The sequence below is a fragment of the Cibotium barometz genome, chromosome 37 (assembly GCF_041138505.1).
Source record: "Cibotium barometz isolate CiBa-2024 chromosome 37, ASM4113850v1, whole genome shotgun sequence".
NCBI classification, from domain to species: Eukaryota; Viridiplantae; Streptophyta; class Polypodiopsida; order Cyatheales; family Cibotiaceae; genus Cibotium; species Cibotium barometz.
The window spans coordinates 13,825,308-13,842,358 of NC_141082.1; the positions used below are offsets into that span (position 1 = coordinate 13,825,308).

The 17,051-nt window shown below is 42.3% G+C and overlaps 1 protein-coding gene across 1 annotated transcript; it reads right to left on the reverse strand.

Moving 5' to 3' along the window:
- Positions 1–13,640: 13,640 nt before the first annotated feature.
- On the reverse strand, positions 13,641–16,682 carry LOC147616974 (pentatricopeptide repeat-containing protein At3g16610-like). Its single transcript, XM_086776619.1, has one exon. The coding sequence runs from the start codon at positions 16,578–16,580 to the stop codon at positions 13,725–13,727; it is 2,856 nt and encodes a 951-aa protein (XP_086632745.1). The 5' UTR covers positions 16,581–16,682; the 3' UTR covers positions 13,641–13,724.
- Positions 16,683–17,051: the final 369 nt, after the last annotated feature.

Consider the following 17,051-nt stretch of genomic DNA (forward strand, 5'->3'; position numbering starts at 1 on the left):
GGAGTGGGTTAAAACTTCCCATTTCCTTTTGCTCAGCTCTCGCCCTTCGTGTGTCGAGCTCTTGTTTCCTTAAGCTCAATTCTCGTAGTTGTCATTCCACCTCGCTCCTCCATTTGAGGTCTAACTCTACTTCCTCAGTGGTGGGAAAGAATATTTGACCCGTCCTAGCCGCACTTTCTATGTCTCGTCTTATTCGGGGGGTGCCGATATTCGAGAACCTAGAATTCGATGTTTGGATGGCCACTTCTTGTCATGGACCGAGTCTAACGCTGGTTGACAGACCCATGCCCGCAGATTGCGCTTCTTTGTCTCATGACTGGTTTTGGAGACCAAAAAATCCTCGGGCGATATCAATGATACCACTGGACCTAGTTGGGGAGGGTGGTTTCTCCTCTTCCCTAAACCCCACATATCGCAGCTCTTCTTCTATGGACTCTTCGCTACTAGTTTCAGCGGTGGTCAGGTTTCTTAAAACACTCAGGTGTGTGCTTGCGGAATGTCTTGATCCCACACTTCTTTGATAAGAAGATCCTGGGTGATTCGATGCACTATCGTCACGTGTAAGATCGTCTCCGATGAGTTTTTCAGATCTTAAGTGCATTTATGTACGATTTGATAAGCTATTTGTCGACCCAATTTGATTTTGCTTCCGATTCTATTGCTTTGTTTCTGAAGCCGTGAAACTGCAGAGAGAATGGTTCACCGCGTGAAAAGTCAAAAAAGGTTCACATCGTGAACGTTTTGTTGAACTTTCACGTGCTCAAAAATTTTACCTTTCGAGTCAGATCCCCTCTCTTTGATATAGGCTGCCCTCCTTTACCGCCTTGGTCTGACTATTTGTTAGATTTGGCCAACCCATGAGTCTACAAAGAAGGTTTCACGTCGTGAACAAAAAAGGGTTCACGCCGTGAACAATTTCAAAAGGTTTCACGCCGTGAACAACTTCAGAAGGTTTCACGTCGTGAACGCTTTGCTGAACTTTCACGTGCTCAAAAATTTTGGCAGACTTCGCGACGTCAGAGGTGTCAGGATAAGGTTGCCTATTTTTGGCAAGGCAATCCCATGATTTTTGGCATTAATTACGGCACTGATTTCACGAGCGATTCGAGCATGAAGTTGCAGAAAATGTTTCACAGCATGAATGTTTTTTTAAAATTTCACGTTGAACTTCCTGCATCGAAAGTTTAAGATTTTGGGTGCGTAATACTTATCGAATCGATCTCAAATTGATTGTGCCCCGCCTAAATAAGGGAATGCAAGTTCTTGGCACAATCAATTGTTCTTTATGTTTTTGATTTTGTGAATTTATGAAAAAGAAGAAAAAAAGAACACCAACCTGCTCCTTCACGTTAGTGCTTTCAATGATGCAAATATCAAAATTAACAAGAAAAAACAATGAAGCTCTATCCTAAAACCACTCCACCACAATTATACACAACATCACAACCAATTTCTCACGATTTTTTCCTACCACGCACCTCTTATCCATTCATTTTCCACACAATGCACTACTAGAATGCAAGGGCAATCATGAATCTTATGCAATGGGAGCTGAAACTCCAAGAGAATAAAAACAAAGGTGTTTCCCCAGCAGACAGCGCCAAAAATATTATGGGCTACCAAACTCTACACATTCATCTAAAGGATGAGCAATAGATCACAACTGTCGTAGGGCACTTTTATTACCAATGCTTCGAACTTGAGTCCCTTGAGGCCTCCAAGCTCGCTTATTAAGCTCCAACCTCCAAGATCCACCTCCACATTGTCACCGTAGAGTTGCTCGCACCGTCGCATAAGGCAATCACTCTCTCTCACTCTCACACAAGTATAAAAGAGTACCCGTGCTAGAATGCTCTCTTTCTCCTTCAATCTCTCTCAAGACACAAGGGAGAGATCTTTATAACACAAAGGGGATTGTTTCTTTTCATTATGAGAAAATGCCTTATATACATTTGGCCCTTTTCACACTTAGGTATCCAAAACTTACTTACTAGGCCTTGGGTGGCCAATATCTCATAATGTACAACTTTTATAGTACCATTTCATGACACTTATTAATGTCCTCAATTGGAGGATCATGTTTATTAATCTAAAATGAGATTAAAATTAGTGTGATTTAATCCACCTTAATTATGTTACTTAATCTATGTCTATCACCATGATCAATCCCATTTTAGGATTGTTTAACATGGTATCAAAGCTTGGGTGGGCTCTTGGTCATGGTGGTGAATATCTATGTATAGTTTTTCTTGGTTATGAGTTCATTGATTAAGCATTAATTTTAGTTTACTATGAAAAAAATTAATCACACTCATATTATCATTTGGATTTGTATTTGTGAGGATTTCAGAGAGATTTGGAGCTGCCATTCTCAAGTTTGAGAAGAGATTTGCAACAAGGAGGTTACATAGAAGCTACCCAAGAGAGTTGCAAATGAGAGTTTTACAACATCAAAAGCCTTCTCATCATCATGGAAGCTGAAAATGGATATTTCAGCAATGTAAAGACCATGGAGTCTTCAGTGTCATCAAGGAGAAGTTTCCAAGGAGATTTGTGAAGGTATTTTGGTGTTTTTGCCTCTAATTTGGTGTTTGAGCGCATGGAAGAATGCTCGTATTTGAGAAGGGTTGTTGATTTGTGGGATGAGTGAATCCCATGGCTCTTGCATTATGGCAAGGAGCGTGTGTGGAGGTGCATGCTTGTCAAGATGATGACAAGTGAGATGGTGGACTCAATGGAGTTCACATGTGTGTACATCAAGAAGAAGATGCACTCATGGACATGCTCATAATGATGGGCATGATGTGGTTATCGACTTTCACCTGTTTGGCATCTCACGGTTTCTCTATGGAAGAAAGTTTTATAACAGCACCCTTGGATGAATTGCATGCAAAGGAGAAGCATGTACATGATTTCAGCTCATATTAAAGCTTGCATTAACCGAGAATTTACAGGTTTTTGGAGGCAATAATTTGCAGCAATGGATAGTTGCATTCAAAGAGCATTGGAGAGCTCACAGTATTGGCCAATGGCTATGAAAGTGTTGGAGCGCAATGGCTATGAAAGTGTTGGAGCGCAGCGCCAGCGCCTACCTTCAGAGAAGCGCACATATGAGAGAGAGCTTGTGATAGCAAGCATGAAGCAGTAGCAAACCTCCACTGCAGCGAACATTCAGCAGAGCCAAGCAAACATCGGACCTCATCAAACATAGTGAAAAAGATAAAAAAGCAAAGGAAGTTACGCATGTACACAGGGAAGCTTCATGAAAGGAAAGACCTATGCAACAACAAGATTGGTTGTGGAGATAGCCATCAAACCTGCACATTGGTGTAGAGTCCAAGTGATGAACAGTAGCTAAAAACCTACAAGCTCTAAGCAGTGTAGCAAAGTAGCCGAGAAGAAGCAAATGAGGACGGTGGAAACTGCAGCAACAGACAGATAACAGAGCATCAGAGAGAGCAGCAAATCTACTGTACAAACTGTCGCTTGGGTGTTGGGAAGTGCGTCGGGGTGGTGTTGTCGTGTCCGGCTCTGTATGTGAAGAGAGGCAGAGGCGGCAAAGGTTGTGGTGGCTATGGCGAGACGATAAGCAACAGAGAACATGGAAAAGAACATGATGCATTGTGGTCCACTCACATTACACAACAACCGAAAATGAAAGAGGAGAAATCTATAGCGGTGAGAAACGCTTGTTCGAGAGTAGCTATGGTGTTCTCAGAGGTGGTGAAGCAACGTGTGGTGCAAGTTTTTTTTTTAATAAAAAAAATCTAAAAGATAATATTTTTTTAATCATTAATTTTTAAAATGGGAAGTGAAAAATGTCCCACATTAAGCCCCCACTCACATGCTAAGGTCAAACTACATGCAAAATTTCTTTTTCTATGTATTGTTTACATGGGCTCATATTTTTAATGAAGGTATACGCGTTTTTATACATGTAATTCTATATTCCCTCCATCGCCCTGAAATAGCGAGAAAATATCGGCTTGTAAAAATAAAGCCGTAGAAATCATTTTTTTATAACTTGGATTTTGTGGGTAGCGTGCCCGACTACAGTTAAAATGAAAGTTGTAAAAACATTTCACCCATGTATTTAAGGGTATCCATACCCGAGCCTCCATGCTCAAAACAAGAAAGGTTTGTAATCACCCATTGGTATGAGGGTTGCCTTGCCGGCCCGAGCTCGCTGAGAAGCTCAAAATGGTTTTTGTGATGTGTGCATGAGCGATGCACGTGTGAGGTACATGCGCATGGGTCGATTACCCGAACTTCTATGTTCAAATCGAACTCAGTGGTTCTGCTCTAAGCAAGTCATCTCAAAATGGACTAGGTGTCTAAGATGGTAGACATGCGCATACATGTTTGGTTGATGGATACTCCAATGTATCATTGAGGGGGAGTGTTGAGAGGTAGCGATTGCAGTTGTGCAATGCTACATTGATATGGGTGATGGGTGTGATGAATGAGTTATGGAACACCTCAATTAAGAGGGGGTCTTGAGAGATGTCATTGCAGTGTTGTGTGTATGTGGGAAAGCACCCTAGAGGTGCAAGATATTGTAGTAAGATAAGAATGCCACATGTAATATTGTATGGTGTGTGAGTGTTGACCAAAAGAGTGGAAAAGGAGTTGCCGCATGGATGATGACATGTAAAGTGGGATAAGACTAGAAAGCCTATATCATTATATGGTTCATTGGTGATATGCAATAGAATTGATTCTTGAGTGTGCAATCTCTCTCTCTCTCTCTCTCTCTCTCTCTCTCTCTCAAGATTCTCTCTCTCTCTCTCTATCTTATGAAATTCTTAGTGTGATTTAATCCACCTTAATTATGTTGCTTAATCTATGTCTATCACCATGATCAATCCCATTTTAGGATTGTTTAACATGTACTAATCTTGCCTAGATTTCATAGCAATTAGCCAAGCCCTTTCCAAAATGATGGGGTATACCCCAATCCTTACCCCCATGACATGCATATCATTGACCACTTTTTGTCCAAGAACACATTTAACTCCATGCCCCCTCAATCACAGCAAGACATTTTACCTTTAAACTATTGGCCATTTTCACACTGAAGATAGATTTTCATGTCACTTCCAAACCAAGATCATGCACAACTTCTTCAGCCACCATGACACATACATGAGCTCCACCATCTATGTAAACTTTACTCACTTTCCTACCATAAATCCAAACATCAACGATAGGCAAAATGTCAGAAACCCTACTTAACTAAACTACATTAGTCTCTAGCATTTTAAACTTAGCTCATCTAACACTTGCAAGTTTGTTCCATTGTCTTCTTATACTGGAGTTCAACTGTAATAGGTGATATCAACTTTTTTGTACTTCACATCTGCCAAGAGACTATAAGGAGACTCCCCCTCACCCAACTGAAAATAATCATGCTAATTTTTCTTCTTCTAGCTCTAGCCTTTCCCTACTTGTTGGGAGACTCTAGTTGCTCCATGGTTGCCTTTCCCTTCTCACTTTTTCTTGGCTCTCGCTTCTCTACCTACATCTTCAGATTTAGACCTCTGTATCCTTGTTCTCTTATGAGAGAGAGAAGATCAATGCAGGCGTCTGTTTAAAAAAAATGTGTTAGTTAGTTAGGTAACAACACACACACACAGAGAGCTCACAGGCAAACGGAAACGACGACAACACCTCCTACCCGTCAGCAACCTACCATACAAAGAGACATGCGAACATAGGAGAGAGAGAGACAGAGAGATAATGAGAGAGAGAGAGAGAGAGAGATAGGGAGCGCTCACTAGCAGACCGCAGAACGAAGGGCAAAGAGGATGATAAGGAACATAGGGGACGGCTCATCAACCAGGGTGTGCGCAGCTTTGAATGAATGAGGAAATGAGAAACAGAAGAACACGCATGCATGAAATTCAAAAAACTCAGCATGCATCATTGGCGAAGGGTGGCTACATGTGCAGGTTTTTTGCTCAGGAACCTGCAAGACAACGATGGACAACTCTGAACGTGGACAACAGGCAGCGCTACTGCACAAGGGGGGTGACACGTGCATGATACTTAAAAACTACCACGTGTAAAGAGCAAAACGAAGGCCTGTAATAGATAGAAAGATTATTTACTTTCAAAAAAAAAAAGATGCCTCCCTCTCCTCCTCTCTCTCTCTCTCTCTTTGCCTCCCTCTAATCGTTGAGTGAGTATTTTTTATAGAGAATTGTGGACCTTAAATAGAAAGGATATGCGTGAATACATGCAAATAAAAAGCATATGGGTGATGCATGCAAATAGAAACGATATGGGGGGTCATTATTTTATTGCCTTAAATAGAGAGGATATGGGGGGTCAGCATTTCATTGAATTTTCCAAGCATTAATCATTACATACTAAAATGAAACCTTAGAAAAACATTTTTATTCTTGAAAATCTCACATAATGTATTAAAGGAAATGCAAAAACATTTTGGTGCCATATGTGTTGTGACTGCAAGTTCTTGTTTTTGTTCAAATGTTTTATTCATATCGGAGTAGGTAACACAAATAAACCTTTCTCGTATGGTAATTACATGTGGACTCTTCCAACGACTCCATTTGGCTTTGGTGGTGTTCTGAAAAAATTACACTCGTATGATAATTACATGTGGATTCATATGGTAATTACACGTGGATTCCTCAAGCGACTCACGAGCTTGGTTCTAGTGGTGTTTTAAAATAAACCACACCCCCCTCGTCACCCGGACTTTTAAAAAAACCTTATGTATATATATAACCTTTCAAAATTTAATGTTTAAGGTTTAAAATTTGTTGGTGGAAAATTAGGCAACTGAAAGATAATGTTGCCATCCCCAAGACATCTTCATTATTGACACTGGTAGCATCACTTGTCCTCAACCGGTACAGGCTGGGGGCCTGGCTATCAAATTCAAATTCAAATCTCTTACAGTCTATATATCATCAAAATCTCTAGATTCTATAATCTTCTCCATGGCTACCATGTTGAGGACACCATTTTCCTTTTTTGTCCATGATATCAAAAGAAGAAAAAGAGAAAGAGAAAGAGAAAGAGAACGAGAACGAAAGAAGAAGACAAGGAAGAGAATCAGCTTTTATTTTTGCAAATGGGGCCCATTTTTTTGCAGGAAGGTCTATTGGGTATTTGGCCTTCTTGAAGAAGGGTAAGTTTCTTAATTTGCTCTTCAATATATGAGCCAATGCATGTTGCCGCAACATGAAGTTTTTGCTTGTATGCAAATATGTATATGCATATGCAAGTGTGTGACTACATGTGTGTGTGCATGCATTTATGCATGTGTATATGTGTGCAAGTGTTTCTGAGAGTGAGTGTATGTCTATGTGCGTATTTATGTGCATGTATGTGTGCGCATGTGCATGCATGTGTGTGTGTATGTGTGCGTGTGTGCATGTGTGCACGTGTGTGTCCATGTGTCTATGTGTGACTCTCTTACAAAGAAGCATATATGTGTGTGTCTCTCTCACATGCATTCTCTCTATATCACTGTCATGTGCATAGACACAACCCTCTCTCACACATATATACATGTACATGCACTCTATCTCTTGTCACAGCCGTCACGCATACACTCTCTCACACTAATAGAAACTCTCTCTCTCTCTCTCTCTCTCTCTCTCTCTCTCTCTCTCACACACACACACACACACACACACACACACACACTCACTCTCTACACGCTCGATGTATGTAACTATGAACACGTATGTATGTGTGTGAATATGTTTATATATAATAGTATTATTATAATATTATTATATATTTACTATATATGTTCTTTATTTTCTTATTTTATATATTTATGTTTATTAATTATTATGTATATTTATATATTATATTGTATTATTTATATAAAATTATCATATTTATAATATATCATTATATATTTACTCTGTATATATATCTTTAATTTTCTTATTTATGTATTATATATATATATAACATTATATTATAATATATTAGTATAGATTTAATATACAAACTTCTTTAATATCCTTACTTATTATATGTTTACATGTTATTATATATATATATATATATATATTATACTTATTTATTATATATCTTTATATTTTATTATTTATTCAAATTTTCTTCTCTCAACATATCCCTCTCTCTCTCCTCCCCTAATCCTCTCTCTCTCTCTCTCTCTCTCTCTCCTTTGCCTCATCACGTGGCTCCTCCCCTCCCTCATCACCTTCTCTCCCAACACTTGGTCCTCTTCCAACCTCCATGTGGCCCCTCCCCTCCCAAAAAGTTACACATAGATATATTATACATACGTACGTACGTACATATATGTATACACACACACACACACATATATATATATATATATATAAATTTAGTTTATATTTATATTTTATTAAGATCTACTTTTATTCTCTCTCTCTCTTTCTCTCTCTCTCTCTCTCTCTCTCTCTCATGCATGATTTATATCCACTAGTAACTATGATCGCACGCATGATTCAAAGCAAACCATTGGTACCTCATGAGATTGTCAGAGCAGAGATAGGAGCCGCACCAGTGGTTATCGAAGCCATGTTCCAGTCAGTGACATTTTTGTAGAGGATATGGGAACTCCCCATACAGAGATACCCACACCTAGCACTTATCTCTTCCAGGCAGTTAGCAGCAGATGGAGATACACGATGTTGGTACGCCCAGATGTGTACCTGGCTGAGATTACATGGCATGACGATTGATGCAATCCCTCCATTTGATTACAGCCTAGACTGCCCCTTCTTGGACCTTAGTCGCTCTGAGAAGAATAGGGGGGTGATCAGGATGGACATCGTGAGGCTAGATGCAAAAAGGAAATGGTCCAGTCCCCCTCTACCACTATACATGAAGATGGCCCACTATCGGGACCAATTTCTACATCTCTCCCCAGATGGCATTGTGACACAGTCTACATACATGGACACCCATCCTTCACATGGCATTCGCAGTGCCATTGGACAGATCTGGACTTCATCACATCAGCTGAGGGTAGAGACTGGCAGATATGAGGGGATGAAGCCAGAAGACCGCATTTGTCAGCTATGTCACTAGGAACTGGAGTCAGAAGAGCACTACATATGCCGATGTACTATGTACTATGAGATACGAGGGAGATACTGGTGTCTCTTCCGAGAGGGTTTTGGACCATTACGACATGTGATGGAGTTTGAGGATCAAAGGTGTTTGGGGCTTTTCTTATTAGAGCTCAGACGCCATCAAGAGGCTCTCCTACGAGCGAGGACAGCACACCAGGACCCACCCCGCCACCCAGCGAGCCATGACAGATTTTTTTAGGGCCAGGACCATCCCGGCAAATACGACCAGGACCTCCACTACCCCCTCGGCAAGCCAGACATCCCATAGACATCCTTCAGGGGGAGTCACCCTTGACAGAGCCATAGCACTTTGTCGAGCGAGACGCCCACGCTTACCAGGACCTCGTCCACGACCGCTTCATCACCGGTGAATTAGAGCCATCATCACCCGCCACACAGGAGACGACTGCCCCAGCACTCTAGTTTCTCTATCTTACAGCACCCCATGAGAGAGATACTGAGATGAGCAGATTACACCAGTGTTATGCTAGTTGTAGATATTATACACTTTTGTTGTACCTCAGTAGGAGTATTTTCCTTTCATAGATGTTTAGGACTTTATTAGTCCTTTTTATCTTACTTTTGATGAGACACCATCAGCTGTGTACTATGTTCTGGTCTCATAGGCCACTTTGGCCTTTCATCACAGACGTTAATATATCTTTCTTTCTTTCTCACACACACACACACATACATTCTCTCTCCCTTTCTCTCTCTCTCTCTCTCTCTCTCTCTCACAGACACACACACACACACATGTATACACCCACACATGCACTAATGCAAATGCACTCTCTCCCCCCTCATACACTCTCTCACACATAGAAATCATCTCTCTCCCTCTCTCTCTCTCTCCCTCTCTCTCTCACACACACACACACTCAAGTATAAATTATATTGATTCATTGATGTGTTCCTTCACGAAGTACAATGCTTTTATTGGCATGTAGCCTTATCTTTTGACCCAAAGAAATCACACAGTGGATGAGTGACACATGGCACACATCCTATCCGCACCTAAGGGTGGTTTCACACACACATACACTCATAGGGAGTATCTAAGTAAAAGATAAGTGAACGTCATTGTATATTTTCATTGCAATAGGCATTAGTTTAGGTCTATGGTCTTCATTACTGTGCATTTGTCGTCTTGATTAGTGTTAATCCATATTTTCCTTGGTGTTAATCATCATTTAAGTCTTCTTTTGTTAGCATCCATGTTATATAGATGCACGTATCTCCGCAGGGCCTTATTGCCCGGGCCACATCATCTACCAACTGGAACAAACACAGCCAATCTGTGAGAAGCTAATTGCAGATTCTTGAGGAAGATAGGTCTAGAAGCTCCTCACCTACATTAAATACATGGCGATCCAATTAGTTAGGGATGTTGGCCTCTGCTGCAGTGATAGACTGGTAATTGAAGTTATCGAGTTGGCTGCTGATGGCATGACTCAGCGCATCCAGAAAGAGTGTTGGCTATCCAAGGATGTACTGCAAGCCCTCTACCAACCTGTAGTATATTATGCAACCCCGACGCCAATAATGTAGCTCACATCTCTTACTTAATTCAACCCAAGAATGCGGAGGTAGCAACAGTGGATATGGGGGGAAATTCAAAAATGCCCCTGACAACCTTGAAAAGATCGTGGTAAAGATGGGCACCGTGCCTAATGAAGAATAATTTATGTTTGGTGTCAACGTGCATGAAACTTTATTCCACCTACATGGTAGTTCAGGTTTTTCTAAACAAGTATCATGTTGGTGGCCTGCCTTCATAGGCACATTAGTATGCTTTAGTTTGGAAATTGCAACCCCAATACTTCCCTGGGGCTTGATGAGGATGTGCCCCACAGTATTGTACGTAGAATTTGTTACCAAAATAAAAGCGTTAAATTTTAAGACGAGAAAAACTCCATCACAAAAAATTAAAAAGAAGACAGCCTCTGCAAAAAGCCTCAAATGAGTGGCATTAGCTAACATTATTAGAACTGGGCAGGAGGAGGACTTAAGCAGATGCTACACAGCAAAAGCCTCTGACCCCTCTGATAAGGCAACAGAAAAGCACAGACAATCAATGCAGGCCAACCAGCCGGCACTACAAGAGCCCAGGTGCTAGACATCATTCAGCACTTCAAAGTTCAATCCAAGAACACCTCTTCCAGCATATTCATGGCATTTCTAGTCCCCTACTCTCAGCAAGTTTGCAGTGTGCTTTAAAATGGATTAAACCAGCACAGCCCTGTATGTATTCAATTTAGTCTCCTGTAACACACAAGCTCTTTCTTTCCCCAGCAGACTGTCATCCTTGTCCAGGACCATCCGCCCCACATTAACAACACAAACACTCCAGCAGACCATCAGGATCCTGCACTAGTGTCATGATTTGGTTCATTCTCATGTGCGTGTTTCAATTTGTTGTGTTATAAACATATAATAAATGAATAACTTTGCATCACATAGCATACCAAACATAGGCAGACAATGATGAAAAAACACTAATTAAAGTTGGAAAAAAACAGAAATTGCATGCCCAAAATACCATTGGGGTAGGCAGGGCTGGCCAAATTCAGGAGCTGAAGCAATTTGGGCTGCTCAAAATGGTGTATTTCAACCGTTCAGGGGTAGCACAGTAGCCAGGAGTTTCATAAAAAAGGTTTTTGAAACGCGTTTCAAAACGTTTCATTGCCAGGCCCAAAAGTATAAAAAAGGTTTCATAACAGGAGGGGGGGGGGGGGGTGGGTTTGGTATAGTACCCAAAAACAGGAGGGGGGGGGGGGGGGGGTGGGTTTGGTATAGTACCCAAAAACAGGGACCTTCAACAAGTTTTACAGAACTTTATAAGACTTTCAACAAACAGCATGTCAACTCGAACTTAAAGACTTCCAAAATTGTAAATAAAAGCAAGACATTGCAATTTGCAATGTCAAACTGAAGTCTGAGACATGTTAAAACTTTTTTTAAAAACAGCAGATAAAAAAACTCGTTTCAAAAAAACCAAAATGTTTCGTCATCATTTTGTGATTTTGTCACCAACCATGCTGTTCATTCAGCTGCCTCTCTGCACGAGCCATCTCCAGTGCATATCGTTCATCCATAATAAATGTGATTGGGTCCCTTATTAGATCCTTCTATTAGTCAAAAAAGGTGTCTGCACAAAGCAGACAACCCTCAAAAGAGGTCCACAAACAACCCTCCGTGGAGGTCAAGAGTACAATGAAAAAAGAGGAAGGCTCCCTCCTTGGCTGACTGCTCTCGGAGGGAGACTACCTTGGGGAGGGTGATGCCTCTTTGAGGACCAAAAACAAAAAGTCAGGAGGGCAGCTGAGTCAAACTTGATACAGAAGTACTCGATGCCCAGGAACTGGATGTCAACGATGCACTCCTACTCGCCAGCAAGGGTGGCTTGCAAGAGGTCTCGGAACTGGACACGAGCGGGTCTGCTACCGAGACAACCTTGCACACCAAGGTGCCAAAGAAGCCACAGACGACGATGAGCTGGAGGTCCACATCACAAAAGTGGTAGTTGAGGGCCGCTTAGGTTGGGGAAGATGGAGCAGCTGCCAAGGAGTCCTCCAAAGGGGAAAGACTAGGGTGGCACTCACAGCTACCCCTTGAAGAACAGACACTAACCAAGGAGTGGGGCAAAAACAAGGAAGAAGGGCAGATAAAAAACAGGAGGGCTGAGGAGCAGGGACATAGACGGAGAAAAAAACTCAAACGTAGCTGGGGGGGTGGGGTTTTTTTTTTGATTTTGGGGGGGGGGGGGGGGGGGGGGGGGGGGGGGAGGGGGGGGAGCGCAATTGCAAGAAATGAGGGTGACGAGGGGGTTGACAGCAACAAACCGGAGGGAAGAGACAAAACAAACACGCTGATGCTAGGGGGGGGCTCAGCAGCGCAGGCTGGAGGCGAAGGGGAGGGAGGGGTGCACAGGAAGCGTGGAAGCATGGAAGGGGTGGGGGAGTTTGTGGGAGAGCTCACGGCTATCAGGGCTCCTTCAGCTCCTGATGATACCCTAATGTGATGTGTCTTGCATTGCTGGTCATATTAATATTGGTGAATCCTCCATTTTTAGATTAAAGTTTCTTCATAGCATGCATTGAGGTGAAAAAAAATGTTCAATCTTCAGCGAATTCTCCATCCTCCCCTTCTACACCCTCCCACCCCCTCTCCTCCTGCCGCCCTTCCCTACACACACGAAAAAGTGCCGTTGTGGTGTTGCTGAAGGAGCACACTCTTCTATAAAGAAAAAAATTGAACAAAGTATATATTGCAATGGGCTTTAAAAAAGTACCTGGGGACCTGCAGATCTTTCACGGCCGGTCATGTATTGAGCATGTATGGCCACTCAATAACACTCCAAGCGAGAGGCTCACCTTCAGCCACATAACCACTTGTTAATAACCAATCATTAGATCCTTTCAATCGCTCCAACACATCTAACAACTCATCCACTAACACTATCAACAACTACCTAAATTCCATTGCCAAAACAGAAAGCTAGATTACTTACAAGTAAGCATCACCTTGATAAATGTGTTCCTTACTCATTCCTTATGGACCAATCCATTACAAGAGCAAACTACAGTCAGAAATGCCAACTCCCATGTGTCAACCCATGTCCACCAGTTCCATCCTACCAGCAGCAGAATAAATATTTGACAGCAACACATGAAGTGCAACATCCTCTGAATCCAGTTTCAATGCATGTGCAGCTGCACGCTCTCCTTGCCTTACATCAACCTCTGTTTTACAGGCACCAAGCAAAGTTGTCCATGATACAGCTGTTGGTCGCAATGGCATTACTTTGATTAAGCCCTCTGCCTCATCTAGCTGCCCAGCCCTCGCAAGTACGTCCAGCATGCAGTTGTAATGATCCAAGATTGGTGATACTTCATGATTCTGACTCATAGCAAGAAAAATCCTACAACCTTCATCCACTAGACCAGAATGGCTACATGCGGTTAAAAGGCTGACAAAGGTGAAATTATCTGGCTTCACTTTGCTCTTCTGCATTTGATCAAATAATTGAAGGACGTCTTTGCCGTTCCCATTCTGTGAGTATGCTGCAATCATGGCATTCCAAGAAACTACATTGCGCTCAGTCATTTGATCAAACAGTTTCCTTGCATCTTTTAAAGAGCCACACTTGCCATATATGTTGACAAGAGCGTTGCTCAAAACATTGTCAAGCTCTAAACCACTAGCTACAAGGAGGCTATGCACCTGCTGACCTTTAATTAAAGCAGCTTGGCTTGCACACGCAGACAAGATGTTCAGAAAGGAGATATTGTCTCGCTTGTGTATTTGCTCAAAGCTTATGACAGCATCATCCAAGCTGCCACACTTACCATACGTGTTGACGAGAGCATTTCCTAAAACAGTATCTGAATCAAATTGAGTACTCACAATACAGGCATGAATTTGCTTACTGATATACAAGGCTTCTTGACTAGCACATGCAGAAATCATACCAATGATGGTTACTATATCTGGTACCAAACCCTCCTGCTGCATTTGACTAAATAATTTAAATGCCTCCTGAGTCTGCTCACGCTGAGCATATATTGATATCATAGTAGTCCAAGCAATCAGATCCCATGCATGCATCCTGTCAAAGAAATGGCGTGCAGACTCCAGGCAACCACATTTCCCATACATGTTGATGAGGGCGGTCCCTACAACAAGATCAAACCCAAAGCTGCTGCCAACAAAACGAGCGTGCATCTGTTTGCCCACAACTACTGCACATTGGCTGGCACAGGCATTGAGAAGGCTCGAGCAAGTGACCTTGTTTGGCATTACTCCTTCCTCCAGCATTTGATCATAAAGCACAAGAGCATGGCTGCTTTTCCCATGCTGGACATACAGTGCAACCATGGTATTCCATAGAATGATGTCCCGATCTAATATTTTGTCAAACACCCTTTGTACTCCTCCTATGCAACCACAACTTCCATACATTCTGACAAGTGATGTTCCCACCATCACATCATTCTCAAAGTCACTTCCTCGAATAAGGTCATGCATCCGCCGACCTCCATCGAGGTTCTCCTGGCTTGCACATGCATCCAAAATGCTGACAAAGGTGGCCTTATCCGGCCTTATATGATTTAACTGCATGAGAGTAAACACTTGAAGAGCGACGTCACAAAATCCATGCTGACCATACGCTGAAATTATAGCATTCCAAGAGATTATGTCGTGCTCTGGCATGTTATCGAACACATGATGTGCCTCATCCAGGCTGCTACATTTGCCATACATATTTACAAGGGCAGTACCCACAATTGTATCCAAGTCAAATCCACTGCACATAATGTGGTGATGGAGTCGCTTGCCCACTGATAATGTGGCTGGACTGGCACATGCAGAAAGTAAGCTGACAAAGGTGACCTTGTCCATTGGAATTCTTTCCTCTTGCATTTGATCAAAGAGTCCTAGGGCATCCTCCTCCTGTCCAGTCTGTGTATACGCTGCAATCATGGTATTCCATGAGATCGTGTTATGCTCTGGCATTTGGTCAAAAAAATCCCAAGCATCCCCAACACTGCCACACTTGCTGTACATGTTAATGATGGCATTTCCTACAGCAATATCTTCATGCAGTCTTCTAGACAAAATGCAGCCATGCATCAGTTTGCCTTCTTCTAATGACACTAGGCTAGCGCATGCCTCAAGGACACTCAGAAATGTGATCTTGGTAGGTGCAATGTTGGTTCTTTGCATTTGTTCAAAAAGTTTAAGGGCATCCTTACCCAACCCAGCATCAACGTATGTAGCGAGCATGGCATTCCACGCAATCGCATCACGATTGGACATTTTTTCAAAAGTCACTAATGCATCAGTGACGCTACTGCAGCTGCTGTACATGCTGAGGATAGCCGTTGCCACATAAACATCATATTCTAACCCAGAGGCAAAGATGAGGGTATGTATCCGCCTGCCGTCTGTGAAAGACACTTCACCAGAGAAAGCAGAAAGAATGCCAATAGATATGAACTTGTTCGGAAGAACGCCTTCCTGCTGCATCTGCTGGAAGTACCTGAGGGCAAAATCTTTGCTGTGGGAATATGCTCTGATGATATATGTCCATGCGAAGGCATCCCGAGAGTGCATTTTATCAAACAAGGCAAGGGCATCTTCCGATGCTCCACATTTGGAGTACATTTGCAAAAGGAGGTTTCCATGAGAGTCAATGCCCTCCAGGCCATCTCTGATGATGTTTTCATGGACGAGCATGCCATCGGACAAAGACTTTGCATTTCCACAAGAGCGCAGAAGAGAAACATAGGTAGGAGCGTCGGCACACACCTTGTTCTCTGTTCTTGTTGAGAAGGCAGACGAGAATTCATGTTTTCTGTGACAGCTTCCGACAGGCCCAAATATAAACTTGTTTGGCGGAGCCCGAGCTATGGTGTTCTGGTCGTGGAGAAAGCCATACGCCGCACAGTTGAATTTGCGCATGGCAGCACCATGGCCAAGGCAGTGTTCAGACGGTCCGGACGGACAGCAACGACGAGCAAGCACCCATTGGTTTAATAGTATGGTTTTGAGAAAGCTATTTTTGAAGGTAAAGTTCATTTAAAAGCATGGTTAATATGGTGCCTAAGAAATTTTTTGTAGCTTAACAAAAAGATTAACTCACAATATTTTATTTGGAAAAGGTCCTCTCAATGTGGAATCTATCAAACATGACAACTCTCAAAGGTGTGTCAATTAATGTAATGGGGTGAGTACAAAAATATAGAAGACATAATTACTAAAATGACACTTGCACATTTACCTATCCTCCCCTCCCCCTCACATCTACTCTAGCCTTGTCCCCGTATTCCTTCCAACCATTTGCCCCCTTTGTATTGGTCATCTTAATTGCCCTCGTTGCTTTGTTTAAGACAACAAACCCCCCACCCCCCCCCTTTTTTCAATCCAACAATT

Excerpts from the sequence above, each read along its gene's own strand:
- LOC147616974 (XM_086776619.1), bottom strand. The coding sequence starts at position 16,580 with ATGCGCAAATTCAACTGTGCGGCGTATGGCTTTCTCCACGACCAGAAC.